General features: G+C 39.9%; 2 protein-coding genes across 2 annotated transcripts in view; both read left to right on the plus strand.

Moving 5' to 3' along the window:
- Window positions 1–4,308, plus strand: part of LOC117375310 (potassium channel subfamily T member 2) — a 73,001-nt gene extending 68,693 nt beyond the window's left edge. Inside the window, exons 26-30 of the mRNA XM_033971608.2 lie at window positions 429–512; window positions 587–715; window positions 1,510–1,855; window positions 2,889–2,973; window positions 3,066–4,308. Coding sequence (XP_033827499.1) covers window positions 429–512; window positions 587–715; window positions 1,510–1,855; window positions 2,889–2,973; window positions 3,066–3,183 — 762 coding nt within the window. The 3' untranslated portion in view covers window positions 3,184–4,308. The remainder of the gene's footprint in view (window positions 1–428; window positions 513–586; window positions 716–1,509; window positions 1,856–2,888; window positions 2,974–3,065) is intronic.
- A 2,046-nt stretch (window positions 4,309–6,354) lies between these two features.
- On the plus strand, window positions 6,355–10,062 carry LOC117375008 (C-factor-like). Its single transcript, XM_033971262.2, has 6 exons — window positions 6,355–6,534; window positions 6,611–6,665; window positions 7,656–7,843; window positions 7,918–8,079; window positions 9,398–9,508; window positions 9,856–10,062. Exons 1-6 carry the CDS (start codon window positions 6,382–6,384, stop codon window positions 9,967–9,969), a joined length of 783 nt encoding a protein of 260 aa, XP_033827153.1. The 5' UTR covers window positions 6,355–6,381; the 3' UTR covers window positions 9,970–10,062.
- The last annotated feature ends 7,258 nt before the right edge of the window (window positions 10,063–17,320 follow it).

Consider the following 17,320-nt stretch of genomic DNA (forward strand, 5'->3'; position numbering starts at 1 on the left):
TGTCCATTTGAGCCAATGCTCTACCTAAATGCCCTCTACACATGTGATTGTTTTTGTACTTAGCTCAACATTTGGAAAAATCAACAATTTTAGAGCAACCTGTTACTGAAAACAATCATTGTATAAATGATAAATGAGTGTATACTTTGCACATTCTTTACCTTTATGTCTTAAACATAAACAAACCTTTTGAATTACTACCTTTAGTAACCCTTTAGTAAGAATACTTGTGCTATACTCTGTGTGAATGTAGTTTGTGTTACTGTTGGTCAAAAGGGCAGCTGTGGCTACAGAAGCTTACTACTATAGAGTATGGTGTGAAAAGATAATGCACCAACTTGCACAGCGAATAACACATCATCATTATTAGTTAGTATAGTTTTGAGCTCATTTTTATCTCTTCTTGACCTTGGTTGTTTTTGTTGTAGTCATTTGTAAAGGACTACATGATCTCCATCGCCAGACTGCTTCTCGGCCTGGATTCCATGCCTGGGTCGGGATTTCTATGTGCCGTGAGTACACACATGAAAAGTACTACTGAAATGCCAAAATATTTGACAAGTCTAGTAACAGCTTTTTGTTTTAGATGAAAATAACAGAAGATGATCTATGGATAAGAACTTATGGACGTCTTTACCAGAAATTGTGCTCCTCCACTGGAGACATTCCCATTGGGATTTACAGAACAGAAGCACACAAGTTACCAGTGTCAGAGGTCAGCCACTAAGAAAATGTAGTATCTTAGTCTTTCATTTGCAGTCTGTCTTTCAACAGAATTTGACTTTTTCTTTCTTAATTGCAAAAGACACAGCACTTTCTGAAAAATGTGGTGTGATCAAGCACATCATCAAATTACAAAGCTAAAAATAAATATTGTAGAAATAACAGTGCAGAAATAACAGTGCTAAAAATATCTCACATTTATGATGTGGTTTGGCTATTATTAGTCTGTACTTCCCAATAGAGCTGCAATGTTCTATTCTACTGCCCCCAAGTGGCCAACATGTAATACTGAATCAACAACAATGCTGAATAATTTAATAATTCTAAATCAAATTAGTGTTTAGAATTCAAACCAGAAGATACAGATGGCTATCATTTTACTGACTACAAACTTTAACCAGCATAGAAATGTAGATACTGTGATCCAGTTTCTTCTAAAAAAGTTTAATATTAAAGCGAAATAGTGGATAGAGACATTTAAAGCTTTGTGCAACATACAAAATGCTTATCTTCTCTGTCCATTAATGACTAGACTGATTAAAGTTATAAAAGAGACATAATTAGATATTAGGGGTGTCTTTGGAGGGCATTTTTGGACAGCTTGTATTGGTTACATGGAGGAAACGTTTCTTTGGACAAGCTATATTATACAATTAACATTCCCCTCATTTTATTTACTGTATTAGACAATTATTCATTTGTCACCAAACTAGAATAATCAAAATAAAGGTCTAGGACACTTAAATGGGCAGAAATTATACTGTAATGTCTCATCTTTTTGTCCAGTCCCAAGTATCCATCACAGTAGAGGACTATGAGGACACCAGGGAGAGCAGAGAGCCTCTTCTATCAGGCTCTCACCGAAACTCCACCTCCTCCGAGCCCATCTCTTCCTCCTCCTCATCCCACACTACGGATCACCCACTGCTGAGGAGGAAGAGCATGCAGTGGGCACGCAGGCTGAGCCGAAAAGGTGGGAGGTCATCCAGCTCAGCCAAGGGGGGTCCTGGGAGCGCAGCAGAGAGGATCAGCCAGCAGAGACTCACCCTGTTCAGGCGCTCCGAGAGACAGGAGCTAAACTCCTTAGTCCGGACCAGAATGAAACACTTGGGACTGTCTCCCACTGGATTCAGTAAGACAGGTTTTGACATTTTTCTAGACTCTATGCCAATGATAGATGTTTAAAACTAAATTTACTACTAGTAAATACTGAAGTTTTTCTCACAAATCTTACAATGGAAATACAAGCCAACATATCTTTTGTGTCTGCCCTAAACTTGGAGAATATAACAGCGCATCTGACATAAAACTAATGTCAAATTATAAGGTTAAAACTTAAAATTTAGGTATTTATAAAACTTATAAATACCTAAATACTGGTAGGTACTGTATATGACAGTTGATTTGATGTGTTGACACAAAGCCAAAATAGAAAATGAAAAAAATAAGTATATCCATTATACATAAATAATAATACAATTTGTTAGTCAAATAGACACGTACTACACAGAAACAAGTATTTATGTGCAGAAAATAGTAATCACAATTATCATATGTTATAAAATTAAGCCAATATCAGTACAGAAGTTGGCCAGTAAAAAACAAAAAAAGTAGAATTTCTAATAATAAAAACCTTAAAAAATAGAAAATCAACAGAGAACTGGAAAAAAGTATGGTTTATTGAATCGATTGTGCACAGTTGTCAAAGATCTGTTGTCCCTAATAGTGTCGTCTCACACTCAGCTGACAAATGAACATACAGTGTACTTATACCATTAAAACAATCATACCAGTTTAGTGTAGTCCAAGTGGCTCGAGGCCGCTGGACACAAGAGATACATCTGTGCATAACAACAGATAGTATCATGAAGTTTAGGTCAAGGAGACAGTAAAGATTTAAGATAAAGAATGCCATAACAAAAATAGATAAACAGACAGATAGATAGATACATGCATACATACACACACACATATAAATACACATACATATATACACTGGGTCACTTATTCTGTTTAATAAAAATGTCATTCAAGGTCTACATAGCAACTATGTCAAAGCAATTGTAAAAGGGAGCCTAACAGTGTAGACACATTACAGACTGCATATCCAGAACATACTGTGATTCCCTCTCTCCTTCCTCCTTATCCTCTTCCTCTTGTGTCAGATGGGATGACTGACCAAGGCAACAGACTATCCTACATTCTCATCAACCCTTCTCCGGACACTCGACTGGAGCTGCACGATGTTGTGTGAGTATAAAGATTAAAAAACACACACACACACAAAAAAATACTCAAAAGAAAAGACTTGTAAACCTGCTCTCTCTTGTGTTCATGCGCAGGTATTTAATCAGACCAGATCCCCTCTCAGTTGTGCCCAATCAGGGAAACAGCCGGAAGTGCAGCGCAGGTCTTTCCGATACCCACCGGTTTGATACACCGGACAGCACCCATCTGTGAGAAACAGAAAAATAAACAAACATACTGTCCCAATATGGAATAAGTAACAAATCAAGACTTAATTTCACTGGAGAATAGATGGCACAAGCACAAATGTAATGCTGAACTCAGAAGTGCCAGACATGCATGGACCTTTTCTATAATAACAACCGGGAATGTTTTATGTATGCACCTTCAGATTTTAAAGCGGAGAGCTGCGGACACAAGTGCATTTATGAGAAAAAAGCATATTTATTTATTTGTATGTATGTGCATGTTACTGCATCATGTACTGCATCGCGTACTGTATGTGCCGTACGAATGTATACATGTGAGGAAGTATACAACAATCACATGAGAACTGTGGGAGAACAGAAGAGTTGGGGACACTAGCTAACCTTTGTAATCCTACTCCTTATTTATTTAGTGATAAGTTGACTGCATGTGTTAAGTATTATGCTTGCTGATGATGGCGCATATGTTTTCAGGCCAATCCTATCACTCTTTGTTATTTTTTATTCAGGTTTGGCACTGCCTTGTGACTCAATTTGATTACATTATATGGCAAAGTTTCTCTACAAATTAACTGAAAGGTAACAACCAACAAGGGTAGGCATTATTTACAATGGACAAGGTTATGATTAGTCTACAAAAAATTACTCAATATCAGTCAAAGTCAAGCCAAACATGCAAGTGCCAGCCTGTGTAACATCCTCTTTATACCTCTATCATACCCATTACTTCCGCCTCTTAAATTGGCTATGGTATTCTTAATCTGAATTTTAATCAGTGTCCACAGCTCCAAAATTCTCCCACAGTATCCAGAAAGAGCAAGACACTGCCAATTTCTCCCCTAGAGGCCAAATGAAAGATGTCCTTCTATGTTGTGGGTGTGTTTTTGTCACACTAAATGTTGTATTCAAATGTGACTTAAATGACTTGTTAGATTTTTATAATATTTATTTGTATGTGTCGCTTACATCCTTTGTTTCACCAGCAGTGGGGGGATACAAATAGTGTCACAAATTGAGATGATTGACCCTTTGACCATGGATTGTCAGTGCAGGACATTGAGTTACATTGATTATGTGTCTTGTTTGGATGTAAGTACACAAATTCTCCTTTGATTGGGCTCTTTCTCGTACTTTATTCTTGTTCCTGGAATATGATCACAACAGCATTTGCCTCTTAGGGCTTAACAGGATAGTTGATTTAACCTACACAAACTTAGAAAATCACTGACACAGACATTGACAGATTAACCAACAGAAAACAACTTTCCAAGAACATCCTGTGTCCTTAGATCCTCCTTCTTGGAAAGGAAAAACTCAAAAAAACATTGTTGTCACTGTTGATTGTAAAGTCAACAACGACAACCACATATGTTCGGATCTTTGTAATCCAAGTTAGAATTGTTGCCATGGCAATTAACAATTCAATACAAAATATGTTTTGATTGGTGAAACATTCTCATAATGGCTCCATATAACATGAAGTTGAAAAATTAATAGTTTTACAGACATCTCTCCAGACACATTTAATTTTAGGTTTATCTTTTTGTAATTTATTGTCTTTCTATTGTTTATACAATAACTACTAACTTTTATAACTTGAAAGCCAGATGCAGGAAAAGGCTCTGATATCAAAAAAGATAGAAACTCCTTTAAATACAGTGCCATATACTGGTATTCTAAAAGTAATTGTCATTTTTGCATGTCATAGTTCTTACAATTCAAACATACATACAGTGGGGCAAAAAAGTATTTAGTCAGTGCAACTGAGCAAGTTCTCCCACTTAAAAATATGAGAGAGGCCTGCAAATTCGTCATAAGTTCACTTCAACTATTAGAGACAAAATGAGAAAAAAAAATCATATTGTCTGATTTTTAAAAGAATTTATTTGCAAATTATGGTGGAAAATAAGAATTTGGTCAATAACAAAAGTTCAATACTTTGTTATATAACCTTTGTTGGCAATGACAGAGGTCAAATGTTTTCTGTAAGTCTCCATAAGGTTTTCACACACTGTTGCTGGTAGTTTGGCCCATTCCTCCTGCACATCTCCTCTAGAGCAGGGATGTTTTGAGGCTGTCGCTGGGCAACACAGACTTTCAACTCCTTCCAAAGATTTTCTATGTGGTTGAGATCTGGAGACTGGCTAGGCCACTCCAGGACCTCGAAATGCTTCTTACGAACCCACTCCTTCACTGCCGGGGCGGTGTGTTTGGGATCATTGTAATGCTGAAAGACCCAGGCACATTTCATCTTCAATGCCTTTGGAAAGAGGTTTTCACTCAAAATCGGACGATACACGGCCTCATTCATTCTTTCCTTCACAAAGATTAGTCGTCCTGGTCCCTTTTCAGAAAAATAGCCCCAAAGCATGATGTTTCCACCCCCATGCTTCACAGTAGATACAGTGTTCTTTGGATGCAAATCAGAATTCTTTCTCCTCCAAACACAACAAGTTCAGTTTTCACCAAAAAGTTCTATTTTGGTTTTATCTGACCATATGACATGGGGTGAGATCTTGCGTGGAGCCCCAGATCGAGGGAGATTATCTGTGGTCTTGTATGTCTTCTATTTTCTAATAATTGCTCTCACAGTTGATTTCTTCACATCAAGCTGTTTACCTATTGCAAATTCAGTCTTTGGGGCCTGGTGCAGGTCTACAGTTTTGTTTGTGGTGTCCTTTGACAGCTCTTTGGTCTTGGCCATAGTGGAGTTTGGCGTCTCACTGTTTGAGGTTGCGGACAGGTGTTTTTTATACTGATAATTCTGAACTGATAGTTCAAACAGGTGCCATTAATACAAGTAATGTGGAGGACAGAGGGGCCTCTTAAAGAAGAAGTTACAGGTCTGTGAAAGCCAGAAATCTTGCTTGTTTGTAGGTGACCAAATACTTATTTTACCAAGGAATTTACCAGTTAATTCATTAAAAATCTTACAATGTGATTTCCTCTTTCCCCTCATTCTGCCTCTTATAGTTGAAGTGAACCTATGATGAAAATTACAGGCCTCTATTGTCTTTTTAAGTGGGAGAACTTGCACAATTGGTGGCTGACTAAATACTTTTTGCCCCACTGTACATGCTATGACAAAACATTTTTATAGAGGTGGAGTCAGATATGAATTGTGGGAGTGGTTTAATCTGCTGAAATAAATACTTCACAAGTCCTGAGTCATGTGCAGTGGATCAAATCTGCAAAGAAGAGGAAAATGTCTTCTAAACCCATCAGCGTGTTGATAACAGGAGCCAACAGAGGCCTGGGTCTGGAGATGGTCAAACAGATGGTGGATACACAGAGTCCCTTGACACCTTTGAGTGTGCTGTTCGCTTGTTGCAGGGATCCGGATGGACCCAGAGCTGAGGTAAACTTCACATTTGTTCATATGTAGGGTATCAATAGCAATAAGCAACAAAACACAGTTTTATGTTTTATGTTAGGAGTTACGAGCTCTGGCAAAGAAACACCCAGACATCATCAAAGTCATATGCATGGGTAAGTGACACTAAAATGTTATTGTTGTAGAATAATGCTTATAACAAGCTTTTTGTAATGACACAAAAGTGCAGAGGCAACACCCTTTAGTCTGTGTCATCTATTGCACAATTTGTATTAACTCCTTTTGCACCACTGCACCATAGGCTACTACTCTGGTTTCTTTAGGTCTTCCAAACTTTACCAAAAAAACACTCAGATTATATTGCCGAGTTGATAACGTGTGTGGTTGGATAGGTTGTGGTCTTAAATCATATTTTGTTTGTTTGCTGATCTCACCATTTTAAAACATAGCCTACATGTTTGTACATGACATTTTGATTCAGATTCAGAAAATGTACAGGTCCCTGAGGGCAATTCATTTGCAGCATTCTCAGAGCAGTTCTCACATGCACATAAACACATACAGTGTGTCAGTCCCACACAGTACTTGGCTCCATAACCACTGGAAAATTACAAATACAGATTTTTTTTTAACCCTTTTGGAGCGATGGAATAATAATAATAATAATAATAATAATAATAATAATAATAATAATAATAATAATAATAATAATAATAATAATAATAATAATAATAATAATAATAATGTTAATCATCATCATCATCATCATCGGGAAAGTGGCGCCATCCACTGGACACATATAAAAGCTCATATAAAAATATCCCAATTATTTGGTATGTATATTTCAAGATTAAGTCATTACTAATGAAAACTATGAATATTTAAAGTACAAAGAAATATGAATGTATTGTGTTTTTATGGCTGTTCAAAGAGAAAGACACAAAATGCTTTTTGAAGCTCAGCTATAGACGGCTATTTCAAAAAAGTTAAATTGACGAAATGAGCCTCTTTGAAAATAATTAGGCTAAGGGAAATTTGAACAAGATCCAATAAACACAAAATGGTTTGAAAATGAATATTGCAAAGGGCACAATAGGTCCTGGAAGGTGAACAGAGGGTTCATTTCTTTGTACTTCTCTTGTTAGACACTGCAGACCGGAGCAGCATCAGGCAGTCAGCTGAACAGGTGGGCTCACTTCTGGGAGAAAAAGGCCTAAACCTCGTTATTAACAATGCAGCCATCTTAATCAACTCAACTCTAGTCGACTCCACTCCAGAGGACATGGCCAAAACTTTCAACACAAATGTAATCGGCCCCATGAGTGTCATTCAAGTAAGAGATGCATAGTAGATGAGGAAACTAGTTTATATATAACTTTGACATAATCTTGTATTGTTTCAAACTAGGAGTTTCTTCCTTATCTACGTGCAGCAGCAAAGAACAGTGAGGTGCCTGGGATGTCTTGTCGAAAAGCAGCTGTGGTCAACATGTCCTCTATTATTGGATCAATTGAAAACATTCAAGCTATACAAAAATATCTGACAGCAGTCCCATATCGCATCAGTAAGGTAAACACATTACTCATATTAAAGGAAATGTATGCATGAAATGTATGTAGCCTGCACTCTTACTGTTAAAACAGTACTTGCATACTTTAGCCTATTTTAGTGGAAATGCAGACCATTTATTTGTGAAAAACGTGCAGTGGGAGTGCTTTGTGCATTTTTGGACAGGTAAGATGCATATGCTTTTCTGTAAACTGGATTTTAAATAAATGTTGATTTTTCAGCTTGTTCCACTGATCTGACAGAGCTATCCCAGATTGATAAATGAGCAGTTTTCAGGTCATTATATTTGTGTTATTGTGTGAACTCAAGTGAAATCGCGTTGCTTAGGCCAAATATGCACTGTAGTTGTTATAGTTGGTGTAACAATTCACAAGTAACCCACTCAAAGTACATCCCAAACCCGCTTTTAGATACAGTTTTTTCTCATTCTCAGTGTATGGACAGAACTCATGTGAAAGCTCTGAACCTCCAGAATTTACTCACTGAGCTGCAGAGGCTGCACTAGCACTGATTAACAATTGGCTGCATATGCCAGAGTTTTGGTGATGAGCATTCGGATCAGAGAGAGTTCTTCTATTTTGAAACCAACTGGATTTGAGCATTCAAACCGGCAATGCAAATGAGAGACCCATGTGAGACTCTGCTTTCTAATTGGATAATCGTCTTGATGACATAAACAATTTGGCCATCATGTCCACTGTTTTGCTAATCAAGGAAAAAATCTACATGAAAACATTAATAAAGCCCCGCCAGCAAGATGAATTCTCGTGATTTTTATAATTTGAGAAACTCTTAAGAATCCATCTTGTTCAGCTCCAGCTGAAGCATTTGCCTGTGACAGGTCCATTGACCAATCACAGGGCAGTATTTTGATAAACAGATGTACTTTAGATTATTTTAGAGGAAATACAGGCTATTTTGTTTGTGAAAAACGTGGGCAGTGCTTTGCACATTTTTGAACAGGTAAGATACGTGCTTTTTTCTAAACTGGTTTTACCTAAATCTTGATTTTTTGGCTTGCACTGTTTTGACACTTCGACCAATCAACATGAAGCATTCATTTCACTGGTTCAGATCAGTTTCAGTGAGAGCTATCCCAGATTGATAAAAGTGTAAAACTCTATTCAGAGGGCTACACATGTCAATCTGGTGAGGACCAGGTTAGGTAAAGGCCATTTAATTGATGATGTCTAGTTTGTATCTGGGGACACAGATGTCATGTTTATGAAATCAAAATGTTAGCCTACATGAGGTTCCTTTAATATGAATTTGTGTCTAAATATGTTCTTGTCTTATTCTCACTTGCATCTCCTTTCAGGCGGCTCTGAACATGCTGAACGCTTGTGCTGCTTTTGAGTTCCAGAAGGAGGAGATTCTGTTCACTGTGCTGCACCCGGGGTGGGTCAGGACAGCCATGGGCACAGCCTACGTGAGTGACAACATGTTCCACAAATCTGACCAATACTTAAAACTAAAGTTACGAATAACTTCATCTTATATGACAGTGGAGACATTATTTGATCGGACAGTTATTAATACACATACAAAGGTGCAGAAGGGTGAATGCATGAAATAAAAACACAAATGTAAGGTTTAGACTTACAACTTCTACAACTAGTTAAACTTGACTATTCTATGTTGTGAGGTGTGGAGTTCAAAGACCAAAATATTGCAGCATTAATATACTTTAGGAAACAGATTTTCTAACAATACACTTAAAATATATATTGCTTTTTGTTTAACAGCTTTGTTCTATATGTATTCTTTCACCTTTAGGCCCCCATAGACCGTGAGGAGAGTATCCAGGGGGTGCTGCAGGTGATAAACTCCATGTCTGAGAAGCATCACGGAGTTCTGACAGATTATAAAGGCCAGACCATAAACTGGTAAATCTGAATGAAACTGCAGCATAATCTCAAAGGATTAAAGAGCCTTCTATGTAACAATGCATTTATATTCACTAATAAAATGTATTGTGGCTGTTAGAGTCTTTTTTTGTTGGCAGAAAAGTGCACAGTGCACATAGGCGTATGTATATTTACTCATTATCAGTGACCTGGGCCAGCTGCCCATATTTACAGATATAACCATCTGTGGCCATATACATGCCAAAGTGACCACACACAGCCTCTCAGCCCGTGCACTCACCTACTGAGCTGCGCTGGAGGAGGCAGGGCTGATACTCCACAATATTTGGTGCTTTTGTTGACTACACTAACTACCTTCCTGCCTAAACACACAGGCGATTGATACGGCCACACAAGCGCACACGCTGAAACATAATGCGCATGCACATCACCATCAACAGCTGAATACAACTATAAGGAAAATCAGGACAAGCCAAGCCAGCCATAAGAGAAGGATGGAGCAACAGCTACAAGAGAAGAACATCCAGGGGGTGTGGAGAAGTCTAAAGACTATCTCAGGCTTCAAAGCACCTCCTGCCCAGACGGAGGGGGACCTGCTGTGGGTGAACGACCTCAATTCTCACTTCCTGAGATTTGATCAATCACCCACCCCTCCCCCCACCCAGCTACCTGCTCTCCCCTCCCCGGCTGGACAATGGCGGACTCCTGTACCTCTTCACACCTCTGCCTCTGCTCTTCAGCCCACCAATACACATGGACATCCTCCCAGTCATTTTCTACAGCCCAGGTGAGACTGGAGCTCAAGAAGATCAGATCCAGGAAGGCAGCAGGACCAGACGGCATCAGCTCCAGGCTCCTTAAATCCTGTGCAGATGAACTGTGCGGAGTTATGGAGCATGTCTTCAACATAAAGCTGAGGGTGGTACCACAACTCTGGAAGACCTCCTGTGTGGTACCGGTGCCCAAGACACCACAGGCCAAGGAGCTCAGCAGCTTCAGGCCGGTGGCTCTAACATCCCACCTGATGAAGACACTGGAGAGACTGGTCCTTGGCCACCTCTGCTCCACCGTGAGCTCAGCGATGGACGCGCTGCAGGTCGCGTACCGGCCTGGCATCGGAGTGGAGGACGCCATCATCTATCTGATGCACCACTCACTGGCTCACCTGGAGAACCCCGGTAGCACTGTGAGGATTCTCTTCTTTGACCTCTCCAGTGCTTTCAACATCATCCAGCCACTGCTCCTGAGCTGGAGACCGCCGGGGTGGACTGTGACCTGGCAGACTGGATCCTGGACTATCTCACAAACCGGCCCCAGTTTGTGAGATAGTCTGATCTCATGACCTGCAGTGTGGGGGCGCCCCAGGGCACTGTCCTCGCGCCCTTTCTTTTCACCCTTTACACTGCAGATTTCAGACACAACACAGACGGCTGCGTCCTGCAGAAGTTCTCTGATGACTCTGCCATCATTGACCTCATCAAGGATGATGACGATGTGGAGTACAGAGGGCTAACACAGGACTTTGTGGACTGGTGTCAGCAGAACCACCTCATCATCAATGCAGAGAAGACCAAGGAGATGGTGGTGGACTTCCGCAGACGCCACTCTACTGCCCCCTCAGTGAACATTCAGGGAAGGGACATTGAGAGAGTGGACTCATACAAGTACCTGGGTGTTCATCTGAACAACAAACTGGACTGGACTCACAACACAGACGCACTGTACAGGAAGGGCCAGAGCAGGCTCTATCTCCTGAGAAGACTCGGGTCTTTTGGAGTGAGAGGGTCACTCCTGAAGACCTTCTATGACTCTGTGGTGGCATCAGCCATCCTGTACGGTGTGGTCTGCTGGAGCAGCAGCATCACAGAGAGGGAGAGGAAGAAGCTGGACAAGGTCATCAAGAAGTCCAGCTCCGTCCTGGGCTGTCCTCTGGACTCAGTGCAGGAGGTGGGGGACAGGAAGGTCCTGGCCAAGGTCATTTCTATGCTGCGCCATGAGTCTCACCCCCTGCAGGACGCTCCGTCTGCCCTGGAGAGCAGCTTCAGTGACAGACTGATTCACCCTCGCTGTGTGAAGGAGAGGTTTCGCAGGTCTTTCCTTCCTGCTGCTGTCAGACTGTACAATGAACACTGTTAACACTGAAGATGTGTCATTCATCCATTCCTATGTGCAATACTTAAGTCACTTTATGAAGACATTATATTAGAGTCTATTTTTAGTTTATTTTTAAGTATATTTTTTAAATTATTTTAAACTATTTATCTATTATCTTGTTTTATTGCATGTACCATTTTCCTTCTGTTCTTTAACTGTGTGGTGCAATACTGGAATTTCTCCACTGTGGGACTAATAAAGGCAGATCTTATCTTAATGGACACAGTTTAACTTTGTTTTCTTTATTTTATAATCCAATTTACTGCACATGGACCGTATGATAACACCAGCACCTCACTCACTGCTGCTCTCTTCATCAGGCCAATACTTTCACATATGATGGCTACATACAGTACCATGGAACTATAAATCCTACAGGCCGTTCACTCTGTGCTCTGTGAGGTCTGAGTGTCAGTAAATGCTTGACAAGTAGCCTGGTGGTTTTAGATGCTCTTCTAAACATTTCATTACAACTAACTTAAGTAACAAACATAAACTGCTCCCCTTTGAAAAGTAATCCCATTATCTGTCCAAAAATGAAGTCCAAATGAAAGCATATTCCTTTTCATTCAAACTCCGTCAAAAGTGAAACAGACTAAGGTCGTGCTAGTCATTCAGGCAAACAATCTGGTGCCAACTAGTGGCCTCTGCAGTCATGACAGGGCCAGGCCCAGCGCTGAGGACACAGCTGGCCTGGGCGGGAGTAAGCCATTGCACCAGTGCTCATGTCTGCCTGTCAATCAACTGCAAAGGGACAATCTGATTGGTCAGTTTTAACTCTAGGACCAGCATCTTGCAGATAGAAAACCCAAGGAAAGAGAGGGCATTTCTAAACATGTAACTCCCCAAGTAACACATCTGATTCTTAAAAGTCTGGTGGACTACATTACCCATGATTCACCTGTTATTATTCCTGAAGGCCTGTGGCGTGCGAGTTCAGTGCAGAGTTATAACGGTGTTAGGAGCTGAGCCTCGTGTTGTTCACAGGTCACATTGGCCATTATTGCATTTTTATGAGTCCTCAAGGTTTGCCTATAAGTTAATTTATTGTGTTGGAGCGCCTACCTGTGGTTCCTTTGTGTCATAGCATGTCATTTTGTTCCTCTATTCATTTCACTATATAGTTTATTGGTCTTTCTAATGCATATATACTTTTGCCTTCTTTAAAGATAACCACACATACACACATACATACCCACAAACCAAAGCACATGCAACCATCTGTGTAATAATCACTCCTTCAATATCACCTCCTCCTTCATCCTAAATAAACATCCCTGAACTGTACAAGTGGAGTTTGTCTGTTCTTTCTGACTGAGGGTAACTCAGAAAATGGATCAGTAATCAGTGCATGTCAGACAGGACCGGCCCTAGCCTTCAGGGGGCTCTACGCAGAATTTGCCACTGGGGCCCTTACTGTTTCAGTGCCACGTGTCCATATTTGACAAAATGAAGACAACGCTGTCATCAACACTATAAAAAAATGTGAGGAAGGGCACCTAGAGGAATGTTTAAAATTTAGACATTTCTTTTCCTGATTTCTAGTGCATTTTTATATGTTCCAGTTGCCTAAAGTGGGCTTACATTTATCAGTTCTTTGTTATAAAATGCAGAATTGGACAGAGCAGCCAAAAGATGTACTTAAGTAAAGGTACATTTAAGTAAAGGTACACTTACTTCAGAATGATAACACTCTAGAAGTACAAAGCAATTATACAAGTCAGAGTCACATAAGAGAAACAGACTGGACATAAGATTGGATTTATAATGATCAGATTTATAATCATCAAATCATTTGGACTGCACAAAATCTGCTCACTTTAAAGAACAGACACAAAAAGAGGACTTTAGGATTGTGTTATTATGATGTCTAATTTCAGGCTTTAGATGCAGACTTGAGTTATAGCACAAGTTTGCTTACAAAATTAGCTGAGATTTCGTGTAAATGCACATTTAAATCAGCATTTAGAATGCATTCAGAAGTCTTTCACGGGTCGTTCTTTCGTTCAGCAAATGTAACATAGAGGTTTCTGCCATAATCAACATTGTTAATCTGACAACAGGAGTAATAACCTGCTTCAGCTGCACTCACGTCATCTGATGGTTTAGAGACAAAAGGACTAGACACAACCAAAAACAGTCAGTGTAATAAACAGACTCACCTGCTGTCCCTCTGTGGTGTGCCCTGTCTGCAGAATTATACACATCCAGCTTCACTTTTTTATCCTGCAGGTCCAATGGTGTAAAATGGTGGCCTATTTCTAGTCTTCTCTGAAAAGTCTCTCTTTCTCCAAAACAATCTTCCTCTGGGCTCTTCATGCATTGTCCCGTACTTTAGATAAACTGAACTTCACTAACTTTTAGTCTTTTAGTCTGTAAAACACCCATTCAAATGTCCCTCTGCTGCCTCAGCGCTCCCAGAGTGCACCTGGAGGGGAGGGGTCCTTCACACTGTTGTAAACCCATAGCTGTCCACACCACTGCCTGAATCAAAAACAAAAGTAGCAGCACATGTCTAGTTACTGGAAATAAAACACAGCTAATCGTTTAAGAGGGATATGCAGACTAGTATAAACACTAGAGCCGTTTACTTTACAAAAAACCTTTCCAATCATTATTTTCAATGTAAATGTATGGGCCCGACGCACACTACCTTACACTGATAAAATATTCATATTTATGTTATGTTTGAGAGAATTCTAGATCTAAAAATACAAAACTGGTATGTAATTGATGTAATAAAATCATTAGTTTTACATTTTGTGCTGAAATGTCAGGGCCAGCAGAGAAGGTCCAGCAGGCCCAGATGGCACACCACTGCTCCAAAGCTCCAAATCAAAGCAGTAGGTAGCAACTATAGGCCTCATATTTACTTTTGTCCTTGTGAATATGAATTAATACTTAACAAGTTTAATATTTCGCCTTGTTCTGTTGTTGTTTCGCTGTTGTTCTTCTTCAACTAATCAATTCAAATTCGATTCAAATACTCGTAATGACACTTGACTACAGACACTTTCATTAAGTTAGGGGTAGTGCATTAGTGAAGTATTTATTAAACTTGAATCATTCTTAATAAACTCTTTGTCCAATATGAATATTCCTCCATAGTTTTACCTAGCTACCTTTGTTGTTTGTTTGTTGCTTTGTTTTCTATATATTTCTCTTTCACCTTCAGGCCTCCATAGACGCTCGGGAGAGTGTCCCGGGGATGCTACAGGTGATGAACTCCATGACTGAGAAACACAACAGAGCTCTGCTGGATTATGAAGACCAGAGGATCCCCTGGTAGAACTTAAACAGTGTTATCGTATAGGATGACTAATGTGCCTTGCAGGTAATAATAATGTTTACATAATAATTAAGATAAGATAGGATAAAAGTTATTGTCTTGGCTCACAGTAAACACAGTTACACACTCACACACTCTGACACAACAATCAGCTCGAGACAACAAGCTGAGCCACTAAAAATAAAAAAGACAGTTTAGTTTTTGTTTTTTTTTTGCTCACTGTCCATTGTCCATTTGTACATTGCACAGCGATAAATGAATAAAATGTTCTGGCTATTTTGTTCTCCAGTCTTATTCACTTGGCAGACAGACTTTGCATGGTGCACAGAGTGTAGAGCTTGGTGCCTTATGTTTAGTGCATTATCTGTGCAGATGCCTCTGCTCAGGCTCGGGTGGTGCTCTGCCCTCCACACCTGCACTGTCCAAACCAGGGGCTCTGAGTGCCTGTGCTTCACCTGACAGGCTGCTATAGGATGTGTGGAAGTAGCTGGAACACAGTGCAGCAGCCTGCACTGTTTTTTTTTTTTACTTTTTGGGTTATTTTAGCTGAAAGACCTTAAAATACATATGTGGGTTCATACAGTCAACTCTTCAGTGCACTTGAATACTGTTTTCTAATACAAAGCAGACAGTATAATCAGGTTATCTAAAACCTCTTTTGTAGCATCCCCAGTTGAAAAGGAGGTCTCTCAAACTGATGGTTCACAACTTTTATTGAACACACGTGAACAAACCACAAGAGCAACAAGACATCTAATGAAATACAATTAGTTCTTACAGTAATAGTTACTTACTTAGTTATTTACCTTCATGAATTGAAATTTCTCTTAAATTATTACACCATATTTATTTCCTTACAACAATCTCAACCTTTGAGTGATTAATAATTGCTATGTATCTTGATAAATGCATTACATACTTGGTCCTGTGTACCAGTTGGACTCCACTAGTTCCTTTGCCATGACTCCATGTGATGCATGATCAGTGGGATTTTGTTCAGAGGCAGCATATTGCCATTAACTTGGTTCTGTGCTCTTGGCTACAAATACATGGAATTATTTTGTGACATTATTGATATAACCAAGGACGACTTTGCAATTGGTCCAGTAGTATTTTCGTAGATCTTGAACTTCCAACTCTCTTTTCCAGAAGCATGCAGTTCTGGCAGCCACCATTATCACTGAGGATAGTTGACACCTTTGTGGCAGGAACACCAATTACCATGGTGCACTGCACTTCTTCTGACTTGGACACAGTTCTGCGGTAGGAGCACACACCATAGCCGAACATATTAGCATCAGAAAAATTGTGTAACTCATAACGATGCACTTGTTTGAACGTCGATGGGAGATAACAGCGTGGGATCTTTAGGTTGTACAGGTTCGAGAGGTCTCTTAGACAAGCTTCCCATTGTGGCTTGAGGTCTTGTGGAAGTGGCTTGTCCCAACCTAGCTTCTTCTGACACATTCTTTGTAGGATTTTTTTGCAAACTAGAATGAATGGGGCAACAAATCCGAGGGGGTCAAATATAGACGCCACTGTGGAGAGTACTCCTATCCTAGTGAAGGGATTGTTCTTAACAACTCTGAAGCAAAATGTGTCAGACGCTACGCACCACTGGACACCTAATGCCCGTTCCATCTTCAGTTCTCCTAGTGCCAGATCCAGATCTGCAGTTCCTGCTGCACATTCCTCTTCTGGGATTGTAGCAATCACTTCTTTGTTGTTGCTGATGAACTTGAGCAGGTGCAGCTTTCCTGTGTCACGAAGTTCTCTGACTTCTGTTACAAGCTGAATGGCTTGCTCTGAGTTCACAGTGGCCAAACCATCATCCCATGTAGAAGTTACGATGTATAAACTTTGCAGCAGCTTGACTGAACTTGCTCTTGCCTAGAGCAGCTAGATGGTTAATTCCGAAGTTTGTGCATCC

The sequence above is a fragment of the Periophthalmus magnuspinnatus genome, chromosome 8, assembly GCF_009829125.3.
Source record: "Periophthalmus magnuspinnatus isolate fPerMag1 chromosome 8, fPerMag1.2.pri, whole genome shotgun sequence".
Classification (NCBI taxonomy): Eukaryota; Metazoa; Chordata; class Actinopteri; order Gobiiformes; family Gobiidae; genus Periophthalmus; species Periophthalmus magnuspinnatus.

What these genes read in the sequence shown, in the direction of transcription:
- LOC117375008 (XM_033971262.2), top strand. Translation starts at nt 6,382, where the DNA reads ATGTCTTCTAAACCCATCAGCGTGTTGATAACAGGAGCCAACAGAGGC. An exon ending in CGGATGGACCCAGAGCTGAG is followed by an intron (nt 6,535 to 6,610) that starts GTAAACTTCACA and finishes GTTTTATGTTAG; the next exon opens with GAGTTACGAGCTCTGGCAAA. An exon ending in CAGCCATGGGCACAGCCTAC is followed by an intron (nt 9,509 to 9,855) that starts GTGAGTGACAAC and finishes TTTCACCTTTAG; the next exon opens with GCCCCCATAGACCGTGAGGA.